This window comes from Cynocephalus volans, chromosome 4, assembly GCF_027409185.1.
Source record: "Cynocephalus volans isolate mCynVol1 chromosome 4, mCynVol1.pri, whole genome shotgun sequence".
Classification (NCBI taxonomy): Eukaryota; Metazoa; Chordata; class Mammalia; order Dermoptera; family Cynocephalidae; genus Cynocephalus; species Cynocephalus volans.
Window position 1 is genome coordinate 65745510 of NC_084463.1, and position 20870 is coordinate 65766379.

At 36.4% G+C, this 20870-nt stretch overlaps 1 protein-coding gene and 1 pseudogene across 1 annotated transcript; both read right to left on the reverse strand.

Annotated features, from left to right (window-relative positions):
• Positions 1-7128: 7128 nt before the first annotated feature.
• Positions 7129-12755, reverse strand: LOC134376181 (tripartite motif-containing protein 64C-like). Its single transcript, XM_063094822.1, has 7 exons — positions 12345-12755; positions 12236-12238; positions 11682-11777; positions 10724-10954; positions 9890-9912; positions 8859-8956; positions 7129-7676 (listed from the first exon to the last, which is right to left on the reverse strand). The coding sequence occupies exons 1-7, from the start codon at positions 12753-12755 to the stop codon at positions 7129-7131; spliced, it is 1410 nt and encodes a 469-aa protein (XP_062950892.1).
• A 5789-nt stretch (positions 12756-18544) lies between these two features.
• LOC134376182 (L-lactate dehydrogenase A-like 6B) lies at positions 18545-19618 on the reverse strand (annotated as a pseudogene).
• Between the last annotated feature and the right edge of the window lie 1252 nt (positions 19619-20870).

Genomic DNA, 20870 nt, shown 5'->3' on the forward strand with positions numbered 1-20870 from the left:
TCAGCTAGCCGCATTGCTGACTCAGCCGCCCAAGTTTCTTCTATGCCAATCTGGTGAAGTTCTCAATTCTGACAGAATTATTTTTTTTCAGCAAAATGTAAACAAAGGACACAGGTGTTGCAGGAACTTTTGATTCAACCACTGCTGGGATCTGGGGGCCACAGACTGAGGGACTGCAAATGCGCACGCATCACCTCTAAGGCACTGCACTCAAGAGGCAGCATAAGACGCGTACAACAGTAATGTAAGAGGCAATGATTATTTTTTAATATAGTTTAAACATAGACACTTCTGCCTATTTGTTTAAGGAATCTGAAAATTTCACTTATGCCCGATCTGACTCACAAGCTCTTTTCTCTGTGTAAAGACCAGCCACATAGGAAAGATGGGAGAAACCTTGGTTGTGCTCAATAACCCAAATATATTGAAGTTCTGAAACCAAGAGTTCTGTATTTGAAATTAGAATTGAGGAAAGCTATAGATGAAAATAAAATAATGTTGATAAATCAGAGATTTTCTTAAAGCTTGATTTTAATGAGGACATTAAAGCCAATAAATCCACAAAATTAAAGCAAAATGTTAAAATGGCATAATTTTTAAAAAATGGTAATATCAAAATGGGCTATTCCTCAAATTCTGTTTACTTTTACATTTTGTAATTTTTTTAATGGTGAAAGCTTATCACTTAGTATTTGTCAGAAAGACAGTTTTCCTCTTCAAATAATATATTTTATTAAGTTCTACATTAATCAAAAAAATGCAGTCAGTTCTTAAGAACAGATTACTTTGTTTTCTGAAGGGTGGGTTGGGACACATGAGTGAGGGGGTCAGAACAGGCTGCAGGAGGTGGAGGCAGCCAGTCCAGGTGGTGGAGCTGCATCCAGGGAGGCCAGGCTGCAGGGCTGAGGGGAGGGGCCACTCAGAGCCAAACTCTCATGATGCGGATGCAGGCAGCAAGCTCACTGTCGCCTGGTAGCCAGGGTTCTTCTAGTAAGGTTCTCTCTAGAGGTCATTTTGTAAACAGTCATACTAATTTCTATTATTTTTGAAAATGCATTTCCTTCCCTCTAAACTTCCCTTAAATATGAAGTAGGAAATGTGCCCAATTGATGTTACTTACATGAAATTTATTTTCTTTTTTCTTTTTTTTTGTGACCAGTAAGGGGATCACAACCCTTGGCTTGGTGTCGCCCGCACCGCACTCAGCCAGTGAGCGCACCAGCCAACCCTAGATAGGATCCGAACCCGTGGCGGGAGTGCCGCACTCTCCCGAGTGAGCCACGGGGTCGGCCCGAAAAAGGTCAAGATGGATGTCCTAGGTACCTAACTCTAGAGCTCTCTTGATTTCAGTTTTCAATAATATAACCTCTTATACTTTTTGCCAACTCCTAGTTCTACTTCCTTTCCCCATTTATTTTTTACGTATCTTCTTTCTTTTGTCCCCATTGTCCCAGTTCTGGCCGATATGTATTTTACTCCCAATAGTTTCCTCGCAGTATAGAACTTAGTCCTAGAAGGGAAATATGACTGGTATGTTTCAGATTTACATAAGGAAGAGATGGCCTCAGCCCCATCACACCTTATCATGGACTCCTTGCATATTAAGGTGTACAAATGACCTTCAACATAGTTTTAGCAGCTTTTCTGATATTGTACTGCCAAACTTTTCGATGAATCCCTGTTGGTGACTTTTGGGGTTCTCAAGTTTATCAGATGTCCTGTCCCCTCTATATGCTTCCTCCTACAGATGCTGATACCCCACAGATCTCACAGGCGAGCCTGGATTGTCTGCACCAGTTCCCTATGCTTTGACATCACTACCACTAGCCTTTTCTCATTTGACAGTTTTTTGGTTTTTGTTTCTGAAGACCAAACTCTGGAATAATTTTCTTTCAGAAAATTGTTTGCATTTTTAAAATTTGCTGCACTTTCTATCAACTGCCATTGTAGCCAAGTATCTCTCCCACCATTATCACCTACAAAAATATATCAAAACAGAGCTGGTTTTATTTTTTAAATTTCATAAGTGACAATTTGGGTCAAAATTAGGTCCATATTCCAGCCAGATTATAGGCTTCTGTGACATTGTAGACTAATTTTAATAACTTTTTCATTTCTTTTAAAGTCATTTATCTTGTCATATATTATTCATTACTTAAAATTTTTTCATTTTAGTTAAATAATGGAAAAATATGGATTGGTGGGAGGTAGGAAGGACCGAATTAATCTACCATTTTTATTAAAACTACTGTGAATGAGGCATTTTACCAGCACTAATCTACACTTATAGATTACATTTATACCTAGTTCATGAATATATAAACAAGGAGACATATGCAAAAACATAATTGTTTTAACCAATGCTACCTTATTTTAATGGTGCTCTTAGTTCATTTTGTGTTGCTATAACAGAATACCACAGACGGGGTAATTTATAAAGAAAAGAAATGTGTTTGTTAAAGTCCTGGAGGCTGGTGAGTTGAATAACAAGTGAGGCTCTCTGGTGAGGGCCTTTTTGCTGTGTTGACCTATAAGAGAAGGGCCAGAGATCAAGAGAGCAAGAGAGGAATAAACTTGCTCTTACAACAAACTCACTCTCTGGATAATTAATCTACTCACAAAAAATAAGGACTTAATCCATTCATGAGGGCAGAGCACTTATGACCTAATTACCTCTAATTAGGCCCCACCTCCCAACACTATTGCATTGGGTTTTAAGTTACAAACACATCAATTTTGGGGGACACATCCAAACCACAGCAATAACAAATTCTGAATTTTAGTACAGATCTGTCAAATTCCAGTATTAGAGCTGCCTTTTTTGGACCAAATGATGAAGGCTCCTATAGATGACTTTTACTGGTCAGTCTTCTCTGGTAGAACGTTAGTGTCATGAGGTCAGGAATTATAGCATTCATCTCTGTATCCCATGCAAGGAAGACAAGGCTTAGAAAAGACTAGGTGCCTAATTAATTGAAAATCCATGCTTTAAAATCACAAGCAGATCCCCAGTTGAATTTGTGTATCTCACTATCTAGCCTGGGTTACAGACCTTACTACCACCTAGTAGCAAAAGTGGATTATAGTATCTGTTATTTGAAGTTAAAAGAATCATCTCTTTAAAGCTAATTTTACAACTTTAATGTTGAACAGGGCAGTAAATGGCATCATTTGTAACAGTGTTTTCCAAACGCATTCCACATTTTTTAGTTATCTAGAATTAATAAAAAAGATAATCTCTAACAGCAGTAAGAGAATGAAAGTGTATTTTTCATTCTTATCACATTACTGAAACAACCTACAAGACTCTAGAGGCAGTAAAAATATTTGACAACTTCTAGCATCATCAATGCCTTTTGCATTCCTTGTTTGCTTGTTCATTCAACATAAACTCAAACACAATAAAAATATATTTAAAATGTGTGTGTGTGGGTTCATGTATGTGTGTGTTTGGTAACACTTTGGTAAAACTTTCAAAGAGATTTCTGTTAAAATTTTATTTTAATTAAAAGTTTTAAAAATTATTTTTCTCTTAAGATGTTTCATTAGAATTCTCTTCATTTAGCAGAAACAATCTTATCTCTGCCCCAATCCTTGTATATTTTCAGTTTGAATCTGAAAGAAAATTATTTATTCCATTAATTTTTATTTTATTTTATGTATTTTAGATGTACAACATGATGTTTTGATACACGCATACATAGTGAAATAGCTACTCCCATCAAGCAAATTAATATATCCATCATCTCACATAGTTTCCCTTTTTCTGTGTGGTAAGAGCGCCTAAAATACACTCTCAGCCAAGTTTCATTATACAATACTGTATAATATTATTAACAACACTCCTCATGCTGTACATTAGATCTTTAGACTTATTCATCATACGTAATTGAAAATCTGTACCTTTGACCCACACAACTCCTCATTTTCTCCTCAACACCCACCCACCCACCCCACCCCTGACCCTGGTAACCACATTTCTATTCTTTGCTTCTATGCATTTGGCCTTTTTTTTTTTCTCTAAGATTCCACATACAAGTGAGATTATGCAGTATTTTTCTGCGTCTGGCTTCTTTCACATATGAAAATTAACTTTCTATATGTCTCCTAAATACAGTACAGAAATAAACTGCTAGTCAAGGGTATGTCCAAGTTTTATATAATTATTTTCCAGCTCATCCACATGTCAAGTTTTACTTTTTGTCATAGGAAAAAACCAAAATTTTTGAATGCAAAAAATAAAAAAAAGGGTTACCAGGTAAATGGTAAATAACTTTTTGGGGGGGACAAGAACCTGGGACGTCTCAGATTTTTGGAGTAAAGATTGGTAAGGATTCCTAGTGCTTTTACCTGGATTTAATTTCAGTTATAGGTGAGTCTCTGGTATTACCTATTCTAATATAAATTATGAAAGGTGAAGAAAGAGAATGCATTAAATATCTCCAGGAGCATCATTACAATAAGATACTTGGTGTAATGGCGGAGAAATTTTACTGAATCGATACACAAACTGTCCCCATCTCCCAAAATCAAAGACAAATACTAAGTGTCCATAAAGTGGCTAATTCTGCTTGTATGTGCTGGTAAATCTGATTTAAATGAAAAGAATGTTAGCCCTAAAGATTTCTTTGAAAGAGAAAAAATAAGATTACCAACTTCTTAGAAAAATTTTAGCATCAATAGAAAAGCTCAGGAACCATAGGTGGAATTAAAAAGGGAAGCTGCGTGAAGTCTCAGTGGGTAAAACTACACAATCTGAAATCACTTGAAAAAAAGGTGAGACAGAAAGAAATTTGTGACAAGCTTTTTTTTCTGATAGGTAATTAAGTGCTGCATGAAATATGTTGGAAGGATGAAAGAAAATTAACTGCAGAATATATATGTGATGCTGAGTGAAAGAATAAGGGAACATTTCTGATAAATATTTTCAAAATTTGTAGAATCATCTCTGTCTTAATCATCCATTTAAGGGACTAGAAGACAAGTGAGATGTGCCTCACCACATGACAGGTCTTGAATAGGAAAACACTTGACACCTTGACAATAGTGAAAAGCAGGGTTTGCTCATTCTTGAATATTGAGATCTGGTCCTAATCTCAAGTAATAGCATATGCTTTTGTTAAAACACTCTCTCACTCTTTTTTTTTTTTTTCATTGAATGCTACCTCTTGGGTTTTCTTCTGTTGTGCCAGTCATTTAATTATTTTTTTCTTCTGACCCAAACAACAAAAATAAATTATCTTTTTCTGTGTATCCAATATTCCCAGATACATCTCACAGCTTGATGTGTCATATGCCCAAGCTTAAACCTTAGGATGGGACCAGAAGTGATGAAGAAATCAAGTCATCCCCTTAAAATCAGATCTCCTTATTCTGTATTTTTTTTTTTTGTCCAACCTTCCTGCTAGACGAGTCATGGCAAAAAACTGAACTTTCTTACCCACACAAATAAAATTTGTTGTTGAAAATATCAATATTCCCCTTGACCATGTCCAATATTTGGACAAAAATGTGAGACGTGCACACCCTCCAACTCATTTAAAGTTCGGGGTCTTTGTTAGATCAGATTAGCATGTGCCCTAACTAGAGCCATAAGAGCTTTCTACTTGCTCTGATTATCTGTTAGAAATGAACTCTCAGTTTCATAGGATTAAGCTCTTTACAGATGATACAATTTCTTCACATTTTAATAACTATTTATCAGTTATTGGTTCTCTCTCTCTCAGGGACATAGGTATCACATTCTATTATAAAATTTTGTATTCTGCATCATCTGGATTATTCTTTCAAATATAAATTTGTTTTGTTTCTTCTGTTGCATAAGATAATTTATGCCATTTTATGCTTAGTAAGTAATTAAACATGTATGCCAATTTAAATCCTGATAGTCTCCGTTCTTCTACATTCAATTTTCTATTCTCCTATCACTTTATATAGGATCTCCATCTTCCACTAATTTGTACTAAGCATCCCGAAAAGTCAAAATACTGTGGGATAAAATTATGTTCCAATTATATCAGACCACAATATAAAGGAATTTTCTTAGGCTGTGAATCTGGAAATCAACCTGTTTCTTATATTTTCATGACATTATGTGTTAATATTTTCAGTCCTATTACGTTACTTACATTTTTGAAAACTTTCTTAATGCTAGAATCAAATTTGTTTATATTAACTGTTTCATTCATTTATTTATCCACTAATTTACCTCATATTTATTGTATACTATGTTCTATATACTACATTGGATAATAGGAATATAGTAGCAAATAAGACAAATACTTTTCCCCCTTGGAATTTTCAATCTAGTAGTAATATGTACCAATAAGGGTTTGTTATGAGAGTTTGTTGACTATTATGATGAGATATTATATTATGTTCAGAGGGTGTGTAATAAGAGAACTACCCTGATCTGTGGAGTCAGAGGATTTTCCTGAAAAAACTTATTTGAGCTGAAATACGATGCATAACTAGGATTTAGAGAAATGGTGAGTTTGTCAGATACTTGGATCCACTTAACTATGTCAATCTTGAAGAGAAAATAAAAACCCTCTTTTTGTTTAATAAGTTGAGATATACACCACTTCTTTCTTGTACCTCAACAAGGTTAAAATATGCTAGTAAAACACACTGTTTCAACATGGATGAAAAAAACTCACACACAAAAAGCCACATATAGTACAATTTTATTTACATGAATTCATAAAGATCAAAAGTAGATGAAGGGTTGCCAGGGGATGTGGGAGGGTGAATGGAGACTCACTGTTAATGGGTGTTGGGTTTCTTGTCAGAATGATGAAAATGTCTTGGATTTTAATAATTATGATGGTTGCACAACTCTGGATATACTAAAAAGCACTGAATTAAATGCTTTAGAAGAGTGTCTTTCACAATGTGTGCATTTATCTCAATAAACCCTTTTTTATACAAAAAAGAAAAAAGCTATTGCGGATATTCTGGTAAATGCTTCATAATAAAAAAATTATAATAATTTAGTAAACAAATTTATACACTCGATATAGTTATCTTATTTTGTAACCATAAAGTAATTATGTTTCCTTAAGTTACAATATGTTCAAAGACAGTCTGGCACTGTCCTGTTATCTCACATAAGGCGGTCTCAGGACCTTAGTTTCCTCCGACATGGGAACTCACAAGTAAATCATCATGAAGCCTGGCTTTGCACGGGGAAGCAAGGCAAAGGAAAGGCGTAAGAGGAGAAGAGAAGAAGGAAGGAAGGAAACTGTATATGAGGGAGCTTTTGTAAACATCGTAAAAGCTCACGATTCCATTGTCGTAATCCAGAAACACCCCAACTCGGCCCAGAGGCCTTTTCACATACTGAGTTAAGGGTGGGGAGTTGGTGGAGAGACTATAACGATCACCCCTCTTAAAAGAAAATAGTAAAAATGATTCTTCAGAATCATGAATGATATCAGTATCGCCTGTCCAGGAATCTTTACAGACTCCCAGAATCCAGCTGGAGGAGTGAGCCAGGTCCACCTCCCAGTAATGCCTACCAGAGGTAAAGGCCTGAGCCCCCCATGCCACAAAACTCTCCACTGTCTGGAGCTCTCTGGATACACAGTGATGGTCATCTCCAAATATCATACTTCTAACATTTTCAGAAAGACTCCTGTAGCAACTGGCTGTTTCCTTCCTCAGAGGATTATCCACTGCAGAAAGAGGCAAAAATTAGACCAACAAATGGTATCTCTACGTCCTCAGGGGCAGAGGCTTTCTGCCCAATTATTCACCTCATTTTCCCCTCCTCCAAGGGGAGTTCAGACTTACTCATCTTTGAAGAGGATGGGTTAGTAGGACCTCTACAGCACACAGAAATTCTTCAAGTCATAGAGAAAAAGAGAAAATAACAGAAAAGCTGGCCATACCACTGTATGAAGCAGTCATTTCATGTCCACTTTTAGATAATTTGTTTCAGTACACACCTAAAACTATTTTCCCTCTACTTTAGTAGAAAACTCTTCTTTTGTTGTTTGTCTTTAGTGGCATTCATCAATAGACATCACTTTGCTGTGATGCAGGTATTTATTAGGATACATGCTGTCCCTGGTACTTTCTCAAACATCAAAAAAATTGATAGAAATCGACATGCACAATTTACGTGTTTCTGATAAGAATATTCTGGCTTTACATTATCTTATTTTTAACTATTAATTATTTTTTACAAATAATTATTAATTATTTATATTGTTCAATCTAATCCCTGTTAGCTCTCTGCTGTCCACGCCTGCTCTCTAGTATGTGCCTAACATGGCTAGGGTGTGTGCACAGACCCCTTGACTTTCAGTTGTCTTGACATTGATCTGATAGCATTAGAATTGCTCTGCTTATGGCAATTTTAGTCGTCTTTTTGATTAGACAAAGCTTTCTGATTTTATAAACAGAAAATATTATTTGTACAATGCATGATAAATGCATTTGGAATATCCAACAAATCGAAAACCACTAATGCCACATTGTAAGTATTTACAACTGGAGGAAAGTATTTAAAACTGGAAGAAAATGAATAAACATACAATATTTCTTGCTACTCTGAGAACTAAGCCTTGTAACTCTTCAAAACCACATGACCTGCGTGAATACTCTTTCTTCTCTTCCTTATCTTGTGTCGGATATAATATGTGTCTTGTTAGGCATTTTCAACAAAGTGTAAGTTAAAAGTTCAGTCTTGATTATCCTAATATAACTATGCAGAGAGAGAAGATACAAAAGTTTTGGAAAGTCACTTACTACTTTCATGTCAGAAAAAATAAAATCGAAATGGGGATGGCTCATCACCAGAAACCCACTAAAGAAAGAAATTGAGGCCTGATTGTCAGAGGGCTGACTCTTACCTCTGAAGTGGTTCAGCATGTCTAGGATTCCAGTGATGTGCCATGAATTGAGCTCTGGGTTCATTGGCTGGGGCTTTTGCATCAGCACCAGCTCAGTCCTGTAAAGAATGGCACCAGTTATACTTTTGGACTAAAAGCTAATCACATGGTTATTACAAAGGTAGCAGTTTTTAATCCAAGACATTTCATCAGAATTCTCTCATTTTCAGTTCGTTGGTATACATTTTATTGTAAAACTCTTGAAGATATAAGTAATGTTCATTTATTTTTTCTAAATGTAACATATCAAATTCCAAATTCCCCATTCTTCTCAGACATTACTCAATTTCTAAAATGATTGAGTGCCATTTCCTCCCCCACCCCTTACTTTACCTCAGGTAATGCAAAGATCTTGTGTTTACCATAGAGCAGAAAATTCAGGCAAAATCTTTGGGACTTCAGTCAGCAGTAGTTACCAATGATGCAGTTAGTGTCTAAAAGGGAATGTCCATTGAGCCAGAGGCTTTGATATTTTCTGCCAAGCAAGAGAATCTGCATCCTGCAAGACAGCCCTGATCCTGAGGGTCCTGAGATAGCCATTCCCCTCTGAGTTCCTGCCTACAACTGGGGCACGCTGTGATGAGCCGGGAATTGTCATTACTACTCATGGCGTAAACACCGCACTCTCACTCTCATGCTTAGGGAACCTCTTTCCTCTCTTTTGTACCTTCTGCTTCTCTAGGGTAGGGGCTTCCTCTGTGATAACTGAGAATAATCTCCTTGCTAAGATTTGTTGAAGTGGGCCCAGTTGGAGAGGTCGGGGGGATTGTGTGGAAAAAACCCAAAATAGCAAATTGATTTTAGGTATATTTGAACTTGGCCACATAAGAAGGAAATTTCCAAGGACAAGGAGCAAGAGTCCTTAGGGACTCTTTTGAAACAAAATGGAAAATAGCAACAAAGAACAATGTTAATATCTCAACACAGACAAAACAACTTCATAAACAAGAAATAATTTTCTCAAAAATCAGAGATCTTTAGCATAAACTCACCTTTCCAATATGTTTCCAAAGTCCTGCAAGGAAAAATAAGATAAAGTAAATAAAAAATAAGATAAAGTAAATAAAAAATAAGATAATCATGAAATTTCCATCATTTTGCATTTTCCCTGGTACTTTTCCTTTTTTTTTTTTTTGTTTAATAATGTGTTTTTTTTTTTCCTTGTTCCTCTCTAGGGAAACATCCAAGGCTATGTTAACAACAGAACCTAAACTAAACTACGAGGGGCTTCCTCAGTGTGCGTTAAGAAGAAAGGAACTCAAGAAGAGACCATGCAGTGTTGCAAGAAGATCCAGGTTCCTAGTTTTATCACCTCCCAGTCTACTTCCAGGGAGAGGTCTGACCACTTATGACAATTGAAACAAAACAGGGAAATATATATATAATAGACTGCATTAAAATTGATTACAGAATTCTGTAAACCTTGAGTTGACAAGAGACAAAGGCTTAATGTCTTCAGCAAACTGATTTTGTGTGGGACAGCAGAGAGCGATGATCAATTAGGGGACATAAATGGAGCATTACCTCAGCAAAGTTGACTTTCCTCTGATCACACCGGTTGGCTGTTTTGTATAATCTCTCTGTGTGGATAATACTCCCAATCTCCTGAAGAGCATTCTATCCTATGCTATTTCATAAAATGGCAAAACTCGCCCGGGGATTACCAGAGTATGCATAAGTAAGTGATTGAACAAACATAACGACGGGAGACAAGGAGCACATATCACTCAGCTGAGAGAAATGGCATATGCAGGGGACATTTCAATGTCTGGACTGCGTTGCCAAGAAAAGCATTCCCGTGTCTCAGGATGGACCCTCCCCCTCACCTGGAGCAGCTCCGCGGCAGGCTTCTGGCACGTCTCAGCCAGCTCTCTGTGCATTTCTTCTAGGTGTTCTTTCTGTTGGGTCATCCTGACTTCACTGTTCCTGAGTTGCTGGAAAGTCTCCGCTGCGTCTCTGTCTATTGTCTCTAGATGGAGTTGCTCCTCCTCGTGGAGAAACAGATGTATCTTCTGATATTGAATTTTGATCGTCACCTTCCGTAAAGCCACATAGTGCTGCAGAGATATTCAGTTAAAAAGATCACATGTCCTCATTCTCAACAGAAAACTTACAGCTTCAGGTATGATTTCCTTACAACTTACAACTTCAAATATATCAAGCAAATCATTTCTAAACTTTCTGCCTCAGACCTTCAAAGGGTCTTGAATATTTTCCAGTCTTTTCTGGCCATCCTTTATGTTTCCTACTCACTCTTCCTATTTAAATCAAAATTTACAGAGTCTGAGCTTCTCTCCCTATGATGCTTCTACATAATTCTTACTACACCAATTACTTTCTCTACTTCCTGAATCTTCTTACTTTCCTGTTGTTCCTTTGCCTGATTTTTCTAAATATTTCAACATATTTAAGTATACATCATATTATATAGATTTTTAAAAATTACTGTATTTTTCTGCTATGTACTATTCTATTTCTCTTCTCTCCTTCACACTAAAACTTAAGACAGTTCAAGGCTGTCTTAACCTCAGTGTTGGAGAAGGTTTATCCAAACCTTCAAAGTTGAACTATAAATACCTATCACGTCCCGTTTATCCAATATACTAGTATTCTTTGCATTAGTTTGTGTTGATCTGTATACTTGTAATAACTGATGTACCACTTGAAACCACTACTTTTCCTGAGAAGAAACCACTATCCTTTAACATGTAATTTGACTTTAAATAGTATAAGCCAGCATTATGTCAATTTGCATAAAAACAAATAAAACATTTTCATTCTTACCGCTAATGAATGGATTTTACTAGTTTCCTGATTTAGATGGTTTTGCATTTCCTGAATCATTTTCCGTAAGGTGTCCATTTTCTTTAGAAATTTCTCCTGCAAAATAACCAAGAGCTTTAGTGACAAAGAAGATATTGTAGATTTCATCCCATTATCTATAGGAAAATCTGTGGTTGAGCGAATAGTAGTCTTGAGTTAGAATGGAGTGGTCTAGTTTTTCCATGATAAGCAATTTGATTCTAATATTTGGGATATTAAATGTGACAGAAATATTTAATAGAGAGTTTTAAGTCACCCTGCAGATAATGTAATCCATCTCCTGAGAAATTTGTTTTTATATAATCTTTCTATAAAGGAGTTCTGCTTGCAGCAGAAGCCAGTATTCCTGCTACTAGCCACCTGCTCCACATCCGCACCAATTCCCCATATTTGGACAATGTTCCTAAGGAAAATTCCCTTACTGAGTGCTAAACCCAACCATGATTATAGTATCACATTGATTAGCAACATGGAAAGGACATATCGATAGCTTGGGATTTATATTGAAAAATTACCACCTCCAACATCTCCATTCTCATCAACTTCATTATCATAAGTCCTCATCTCTCTCTCTCTGATTTAGAATCCTATAGATTCCAAATTTGCTTTAGGGGTATCACATACCCGGTATTCCTCCGCAGCACATTCTATCGAACTGTGGTTGTGAGCCCTGTGCTCCAGTGATTCAGAGCAGGGTCCACAGAGCAGGTTTCTGTCCACTTCACAGAAGAGCCCCTTTGCCTCCTTGTGTGCCACACAGATCTGGTCCTTAGAGCTGTCAACGTGACAAGGTCTGGCTTGTCTAGCAAGTGAAGCCAGCCTCTTGAGTGCAATATTGGTTTTGAAGTCTGGCTTCTCTGATATTTCCCTGCACTCAGGGCAGCACATTGACGTTTGGGCTTCCTCCCAGCAGAGGTATAGGCAGGGCCTGCAAAAGCTGTGACCACAGTTGATGGTGACAGGGTCTATGAAGTAGTTTATGCAGATGGAGCATGTGAGCTCACTCTGGAAGGCTTGCAAGGTATCTGAATCCATGTTTCTGAAAATAAAATCGAAAAAAATTTTAAAGAGCGAGAGAGAGGAGATAAAGTTATTCTTGTGGAAGTTATTCTTTGGAAAAAAGCTTTTGGATTGTTCTACTTGTCTGCTTGAGCTCTGTCCAATCTACACATTAATTTACCCTCAGTAGAAACCTAGGCTTTATAAATGTAGACAGACTGGATTTATACTGTGATACAAATGAGAACGTGAGATGAGATAGCCCTCTCATATCCTTTTTGTTTAAAAAAAAAAGCAGTGTTCTCAATCATACCTAAATTACTTGGACAAGCTTAAATCTTGGGGCAGAGGGTAAAAGTTGGGATGATACTAGAGTTATTTGTATTAGCTGATTAATCCAGAAGCACTTCCAAAATCTCTCTGTCTCTCTTTTTTTCTCTCCCAATGACTCCATGATTGTAATAAACAACACAACTCCTAGCCTCTCTGCTAATAGCCCATGCTCTCTGCCTCCTATGTCACTGATGCAGTTTTCCAAAGACGATGAAAAATTGATTCAGTTTACTCTAATTTAATCAACGTTAACTTCAACTTTCAATGCCTAAAACTATAAACAGTTGAATTTATTCTTTTAACTTAAAAATCAAACTCATCCTTTCAAAAAAAGCAAAATGTAAAAATTATCTATTATTTCTAGTTTAGGAAAAGAGTTTTCCCAGAGTCAATTCAGACCATCGGAGAGAGTACCTTTACTTTTGGAAAAGGTAAATATTCATCCTACAGTGATAATCAGTAACAATTAATCGATTACCTTTTAAAAAAATAGATAAACACAGGGCTTTCTGCTCTACACTAAAGAATGCAGAGATAGGTTAATGGACCACAAATTTATCTTTATTTCCAATATTTCCTATGGTGATCAATGCTACTTCTTGGGAGCCTTACCAGTAGGTTGGATTGTTTTTGAATACTTTTCAAATTTTAGTCTGCAAACTGAAGGGTTTAAAGAGACAGCAAATAGGAATTTTACAATGTTTTGTAATGAATTCAACACATTTTATGTTAATGTGTATAAAAACTAGTATATTCACACATTATATTGAACATTTTAGGTGGTTATGAGTTTCATAGTTGCGTAAAAACTGCAGAAAATTATTTTTAAGGCCTAAAAAAATCTAATAATATAGAAACTAATGGAATAAAAATAAATCAAATAACTTAATATAACTCAAACCATATATTACAAATGCTCTAGTTACAGATACTTTACATTGATGTCATTTAAAATAATTAGGAGCTACTTATTTGATTAACAAGACCCGAATGGGCTGACAGGTAAATTTAAAGTATTTCTGTAAAGGAAAGTAAGCATGAAGGCCTTTACTCTCAATTCCATACGCACCAGAGTCTACTATGAGCGGTCTCACGACTGGAACCTCTGGAAGATCTGTTGATACCAAGGTCAGCAGTAACTCTCAGCTCTTCAACACCTGGCAGCTGGAAATTCTGTCTTACCTGGAGAAGAGGTCTTCTCTGCACGAGTGTGCTATTTAAGTGTTAGATTCACCTAAGACCACACCCACTTCTAGGAAATAGATGATTAAGTTATGCAGAAAGGTGTGAAACTCCTGATTGGATTTACAAACTATAGAAATCAACACCGGGGGCTGAGAGTAACAGTAGAGGAGGTTTGTGGTGAGACTAAAAAACGTTGACCTGATGCAGGTTTTTCAAAGAGATATTTTAAATGAAGCACTTATTTCATTAAATAAATTTTTATTCTATAAGAAATGACCTCACAATTTTTAACATTTGGTTTGTTACTCTACTTTTAAATTTATAATTATTAATTAAGTTCCCAGCCATTCTTTATCTGAATATGTCCGACAATAAAACATTAACTGAGATAAACAACACATCTGACTGTGTAACTGTATCAATTTAAAAAGTGCATCTAGAAACACAATTGTATTTTAAACTACTGTATCTTTAATAGTTGATGGAATTACTTATAATAATTAACTTGTAATGATTAGTTATATAAAAATAAAATCGATTTTTTGGATTCATTCACCTTGATGCATAATTTGGAATCAGATACTTTACACATGTATATATACATATATGTGTGTGTTCATATATGACATCCACCACAACGTGTGTATTTATATTAAAAATACTATATGAGGCTACTTCAAAAAGTTTATGGAAAGACTCGTACATCTCTTAATTCATGTCTCTCAATTTTTACATAAACTTTTTGAAGCACTTTCGTATATAATAAATAATTATTTAAACAATGATTATGTATATAATCATTTTTAATAAATAACATTTAGAAAATTATTTACAATAGGTGTCCCACACTACCTATATTTTGTTGTCACCTATCAGAGTTTAAGAAATTAGCAATGCTTATGTATAAGTTGTGTCAATAAGTTATCTAGCAACTGGGGATTTATATCCTTTTTAGAAACCTATGAAAATAGTTTAATCCTGTTAGAAATTGGAAAAGTGAATAACTAAATAAATGTCACCATTTAAATATAATCAGATTGAAAAAAATTATAAAAGCTAGCATATCCTAGAAAGAGATGAAGTGTTTGTCCTCTTACCAATATATAGTGATATGAATTAATAAGTTTTCTTAAGTGTCATCTGACCAACAATTATTCTTCAAAAAAATGTATCCTAGGAGATTAAGAAAAGGTTATCATATGTGTGGACCTTTCCAAAAACTTTTTTCTTTGAAAACTGCCTCAATCATTTCTTACAATGTTGCATATCATCCACGTAAATAGAGAGAGGAAAGACATTCTAGTATTCTCATTTTTAAGTAATTAAAGGGTCAGTGGTATAGGATACCTTCCTTTAGTGTTGTTAAATGGAGCTTCCCCATAAGAGGGACTTATCCAACATTTGCTTACAACATCACAGTTGTCCCCCAGTATCTGTGGGGAATTAGTGCCAAGAACCCCCTCAGTTACAAATTCTGAGGATGCTCAATTTCCTTATATAAAATGGAGAAGTATTTTATATAACTTATGCATATCCCCTCATATAATTTAAATTATCCCTAGATTAATTATAATACCTAATAAAATGTAAATGCTATGTAAATAGTGTTATATTTGTGTTTTTATTTGTCTCATTTTTTATTGTTCGATTTTTATTTTTCAAATATCACCAGGGTTGAAATGAAGGGCTAAAATGAAGGGCTATGCCAGGATCATGTATTGAATACACAATATGGTAAATATGTCAAATCTTCCCATATATACCTATAGAGTAAATACCTTTCCAATTAATGGTCATATAGAGCTTTTTAATGCACGTGTGTGGAAAAGGAGAATTTGATTTATAATAGTGTATGTGTGATTGGGGCTCTTAGAAGATGCTTGTACTCTAGAGTGTAAGGGACAGGCTGCAACACTAAAAAGGAATTAGTGCTGCATTATCAGTCTTATCAACTCCATTCTTTCCGTACCTATAGACACAAATGAAACTGCTACTACATTGTTGCAAATGGCAGAGTTTCATTTTTTATGGCTAAGTAGTATTCCATTTTGTATATATATATCACATTTTATTTATCTAATTATCTGTTGATAAACATTTAGTTTGGTTCCAAATCTTGCTATAGAGCCACGATAAACACTGGAGTGCAGGTATCCCTTTCACATGTTGATTTCCTTTCCTTTGCATAAATACCCAGCAGTGGTATTGCTGGATCATGTGGTAGTTCTATTTTTTCATTTTGTGAGGAATCTCCATACTGTTTTCCATAATGGCTGTACTAATTTACATTCCCACCAACAGTGTATGAGTTTCCTTTTCTCCACATACTCACCAGCATTTGTTATTTGTCTTTTTGAAAATATCCATTCTAACTGGGGTGAGATATCTCACTGTGGTTTTGCTTTGCATTTCCCTGATGATTAGCTGCTCGGGTCATTTGTCCATTTTTTAATCAAAGTATTTGTTTTCTTTTTTCTTTTTCTTTTTCTTTTGAGTCTTAGGTTTTTCCGTTAATGAGATCGTGTCTTTTGCAAAGAGGAACAATTTGACTTTCTCTTTTCCAATTTGGATGCACTTCTTTACTTCAGTTCTCTCTCTTGCCTAATTGCTCTGGTTAGGACTTCCCGTACTATGTTGAACAAGACTGGTGAAAGTGGGCATTGTTGTCTTGTTTCTGTTCCTCCTTGGCCTTTATTGTGTTGATTCTTTTCTTCTATAGCTAATTTGTCGAGTGTTTTTTTTTTTATCATGAAGGAGTTTTGAATGTTATCAAACGCTTTTTCTGCACCTGCTGAAATGATCATATGGTTATTGTCTTTAATTTTGTTGATGTGATATATCACACTTTTTTATTTGTATATTTTGAACCATCTCACCCACAAGATAAATCCAACTTGATCATGGTCTATAATCTTTTTGATGTGCTGTTGAATTGGGTTTGCTAGTATTTTGTTGAGGATATTTGCATCTGTGTTCATCAGGGATAATGGCCTGAAGTTTTGTTTTTGTTGTATCTTTTTCTGATTTCAGTTATCAGGGTGATTCTGGCCTCATAGAATGTGTGTGGAATAATTTTCTTTTCTTTGATTTTTTGGAATAACTTGAGAATATTTAATTCTCCTTAAGAGAGGTTTTAGGTTAATTATGATAATACATATTTATTACAAATATTTTTCTCAGTATGCTGTTTTCATTTTGTTTACATATCATTTACTTTGTGATTTTTTTTCCCTTAGGTTTAGTTGATCCTAATTCATTCATCCTAAAACATACCTTCATTCCTTTCTGATTCTGTGGTTGTATTCTTCACATTTAACTGTTTATTTTATCTGGAATTTAATTTGGTATTTGACTGTATTTTACCACTGAATTGAATTTAAATTATTTAGAGATTTAACTATTTGGCATCTGAATTTGATTACTGTCCAAATAGTCCTAAATGATTTATTGAAATATCCAGAAGTGTTTGATTTACTCAAGTGAATGTAGTGGATAGCATATCAATTGAAATATTTTTTAAAAACCTGAGTGATAGTCCCTGACAATCAGAGATGAAATTCCATATCCATTGGACTTTATAATCCCCTTCAGCCTTCCAAAGTTGCATATGTTTTGTTAACATTCTTATCAGATGAGTATAAAGTATTAAACCTGTGGATTAATCTAATCCATAGAGTTACATGGAGAAAGACAGTAGTGTCCTAATACTAGAACGTAACTTCAGTATGTACAGATGGAGCATCCCTAATCCAAAAATCTGAAAGCTGGAATGTTCCAAATTCAGATATTTTGGAGCACCAACATGACACTGCAAGTTGTTCATTCGTTGGCTGATGATGAAACAGCCAAAATGGTTCTGAGTCAAGGTGATTATGATAATAGTAACAATGGAGATGAGTGATTACACTGCAGAAAAAGTGCCTATAGACAAAATGGTGAAAATGTGTGATGGGCTTATTGGAGTCCTAGTGCAGCGTGCATTCATAACAGAACAAGAAGTGATGTCAGTTTATAAAATCAGAGAGAGACTTCTAAGACAAAAACCATTGTTAATGAAGCAGATGACTCTGGAGAAAACATTTTTTAAAAAATCCAGTAGAATGTCTCCTCATCCCTAGAGGACGCACTTCCTGGTCTCTAATGTTCTTCTGATGTTTCTTCTCACTTAAAAAGCAAATAAGCAAACAAACAAAACAAAACCAAAATCAAAAAATGCTGTATAGTAACATTTGATCAAAACACACTAAAATCCTGCCCTTGTTTGCTGTTGCTGTTGCCTAAGAGCTGATACAGGCATTCTGGCAATGCTACTGTGGTGCTTGGGTGAGCTTTATGTATATAAGGTCAGTAATACCATTCCATCCCAGGATAAAAAGAACAATGAGTAATACTTCATCTATTCCATAGAGGCCCTTAATTATGCTGGAAACTGGATGTGTTCTCCTAAGATTCCTCAGAATACTTTCTGTTAAATCAGCTACAGACAGGCCAATGACCCCCAGATCACAACCTGACATTTTCATAATCTCATAGGTGCTGGCAATCACTTCTTTGTGGATATTTTTCTATTGATCAAGATCTTTATCAGTTATTATATCTGAGTTCAGCTCCTTCAAAGAGACACCAGCAACGTGAACTCCACTCCACACAGGAACACTTGAGTCTCCATCTCTCCAAGGATCCACCCATGACAGCTTTCATAGTGGATGCCAAGACTGTGCTCAATCAAGAAATGGAAACGAGCAATATCTAGATTACAGCCACTTCCAACAACACGGTTTTGGGGAAATGCACTCAACTTCCTGGCTACATAGGTTAAGACATCCACTGGATTGGAAACAACAATCACTTTGCAGAGGGGGTTGTATTGGATAATACTGGAAATCATTAATTTAAAGATGGCCACACTTCACTGGACTAGAATAGATTAAGTCATGTTTCTCCTTTTGCTTGATGTGCCCCTACTGTGATAATATGATAACCACTTGGCTGGAATATGCAGTGACAAATAATCTGTGCTGCAGACACTATTTGGCATTTTCATGAAAGGACTGTCAAGTTGAAGATCCATAGTCTCACCCTTCAGTTTGCCCTCACTGACATCTATAAGGGCAAGTTCATCATCACTCAGGCCTTTTAATAAGAGGTTGATAGTACAGACCAGGCCAGCTGACCCGTTCCTGTGCTGGAATCTTATTATGATGAACAGACTCCTCTGAAGTGAAATTCGTAATAAACTGACACTTCACAATCTCCATCTTGGACTTGGGGGTGAAAAGCCAGGCACCCCTGAGCAGGCCTGGAGCTGCCTGATGGGTACACAAGGCCATGCCCAGGTACAGGAAATTCGATCCCATCATGCTCACTCTATGGCTGGCTCGCAGGATGCTTGCACCCCCGCTCATGGCTGCTCACTCAAGGGCTGGGAGAAGAGAATGGAGGAAGGTGCAGTGATGCTGGTCGAGACGCCGAGTAAGTCTGACCACTGGACGTGCCTCCACTGTGGCTGCACAGTCTCGGCCTCAGCCCCCAACGCAGCTGCGTGGCCCACCCTCAGCCTGAGCCTCCAAGTACTCCTCTGGTCTGCTCAGACTAAGGCAGGGCTGCTTCTCCAGCAAGTGTATCCTGGAGGTAGTTTAACAATCATGTATCCTCTTTGACATTTGACAGGTATAACAGGCCAACCCAGATTCCTGGAATAATTAGTTTTCTACTTTTAGTATGTACCCCGAAGAAAAATGCTTCTCTGAACTATAGATGAAAATAAGGTGAACTCCTCCAATCCATAACCCACCAGGAAGTGTGAGGTGCATGTGCTTTGTTTCCCAAAAGCTGCCCGCACCACTTCCCAGGGCTGCAGGAAACATGGGTTCATGTGTTCTGGTGTAGCCAGCTGGAGGGCCTTCTACTGAGAAAGGATTCCGGTGCTTTTAAGCCAGTCCTGACCATGACACACATCTGGGAGGTCAGCAGAAACTTGACAGCAGGAGAAGGACCGACTGTGACTTACTGCAACACTAAAATCTCACCAGAGAGGATACAGCTTCTTGTGCCAAAGGAAAGCCTGGGATTGTAAGTCCCAATTAAAAATGATTCAAGAAGATAGTGATGTCACTCTACTGTGAATTTCTAAAGCTTGCCACACTGCAAAGCTGAGCACACCCACCCCACACCCCACATAAAGTGAGACCCAGCCCAGAGCCCACAAAGAAAGACCTATTCTCTGATAAGGCAGCCATGGCTACTTTCCTGATTAAATCATTCGGGGCTTTTCTTTTTAGCCAGTGATAATGTTGTAACAAATCCAGCCACCATTCTACTGCAGCAACAATACCAAGGAAAATTCCACCTCTAACTAGGAAAAGTCATTCATCCCTGGATCCTGGAGCTTCCAACCCAGAGGAGGGTTCCCCAGTCCCAGTGCCTATTGCTGCCATGTTTATACCATAACCACTTTCAAGATACCATTTTATACCCATTTTAGAAACTTAAGAACAAAGTGCCTTAATAATTTGCCTGTAGTCATACTTTGAGTAAGTGGGAGCACCAGGGTTTGAACCCAGGCAGTCTCTTTTCTAAAATTGTGCTCCTATCATCGCACTACCTCTGTGAATAAGTTATATTAAATGGTTG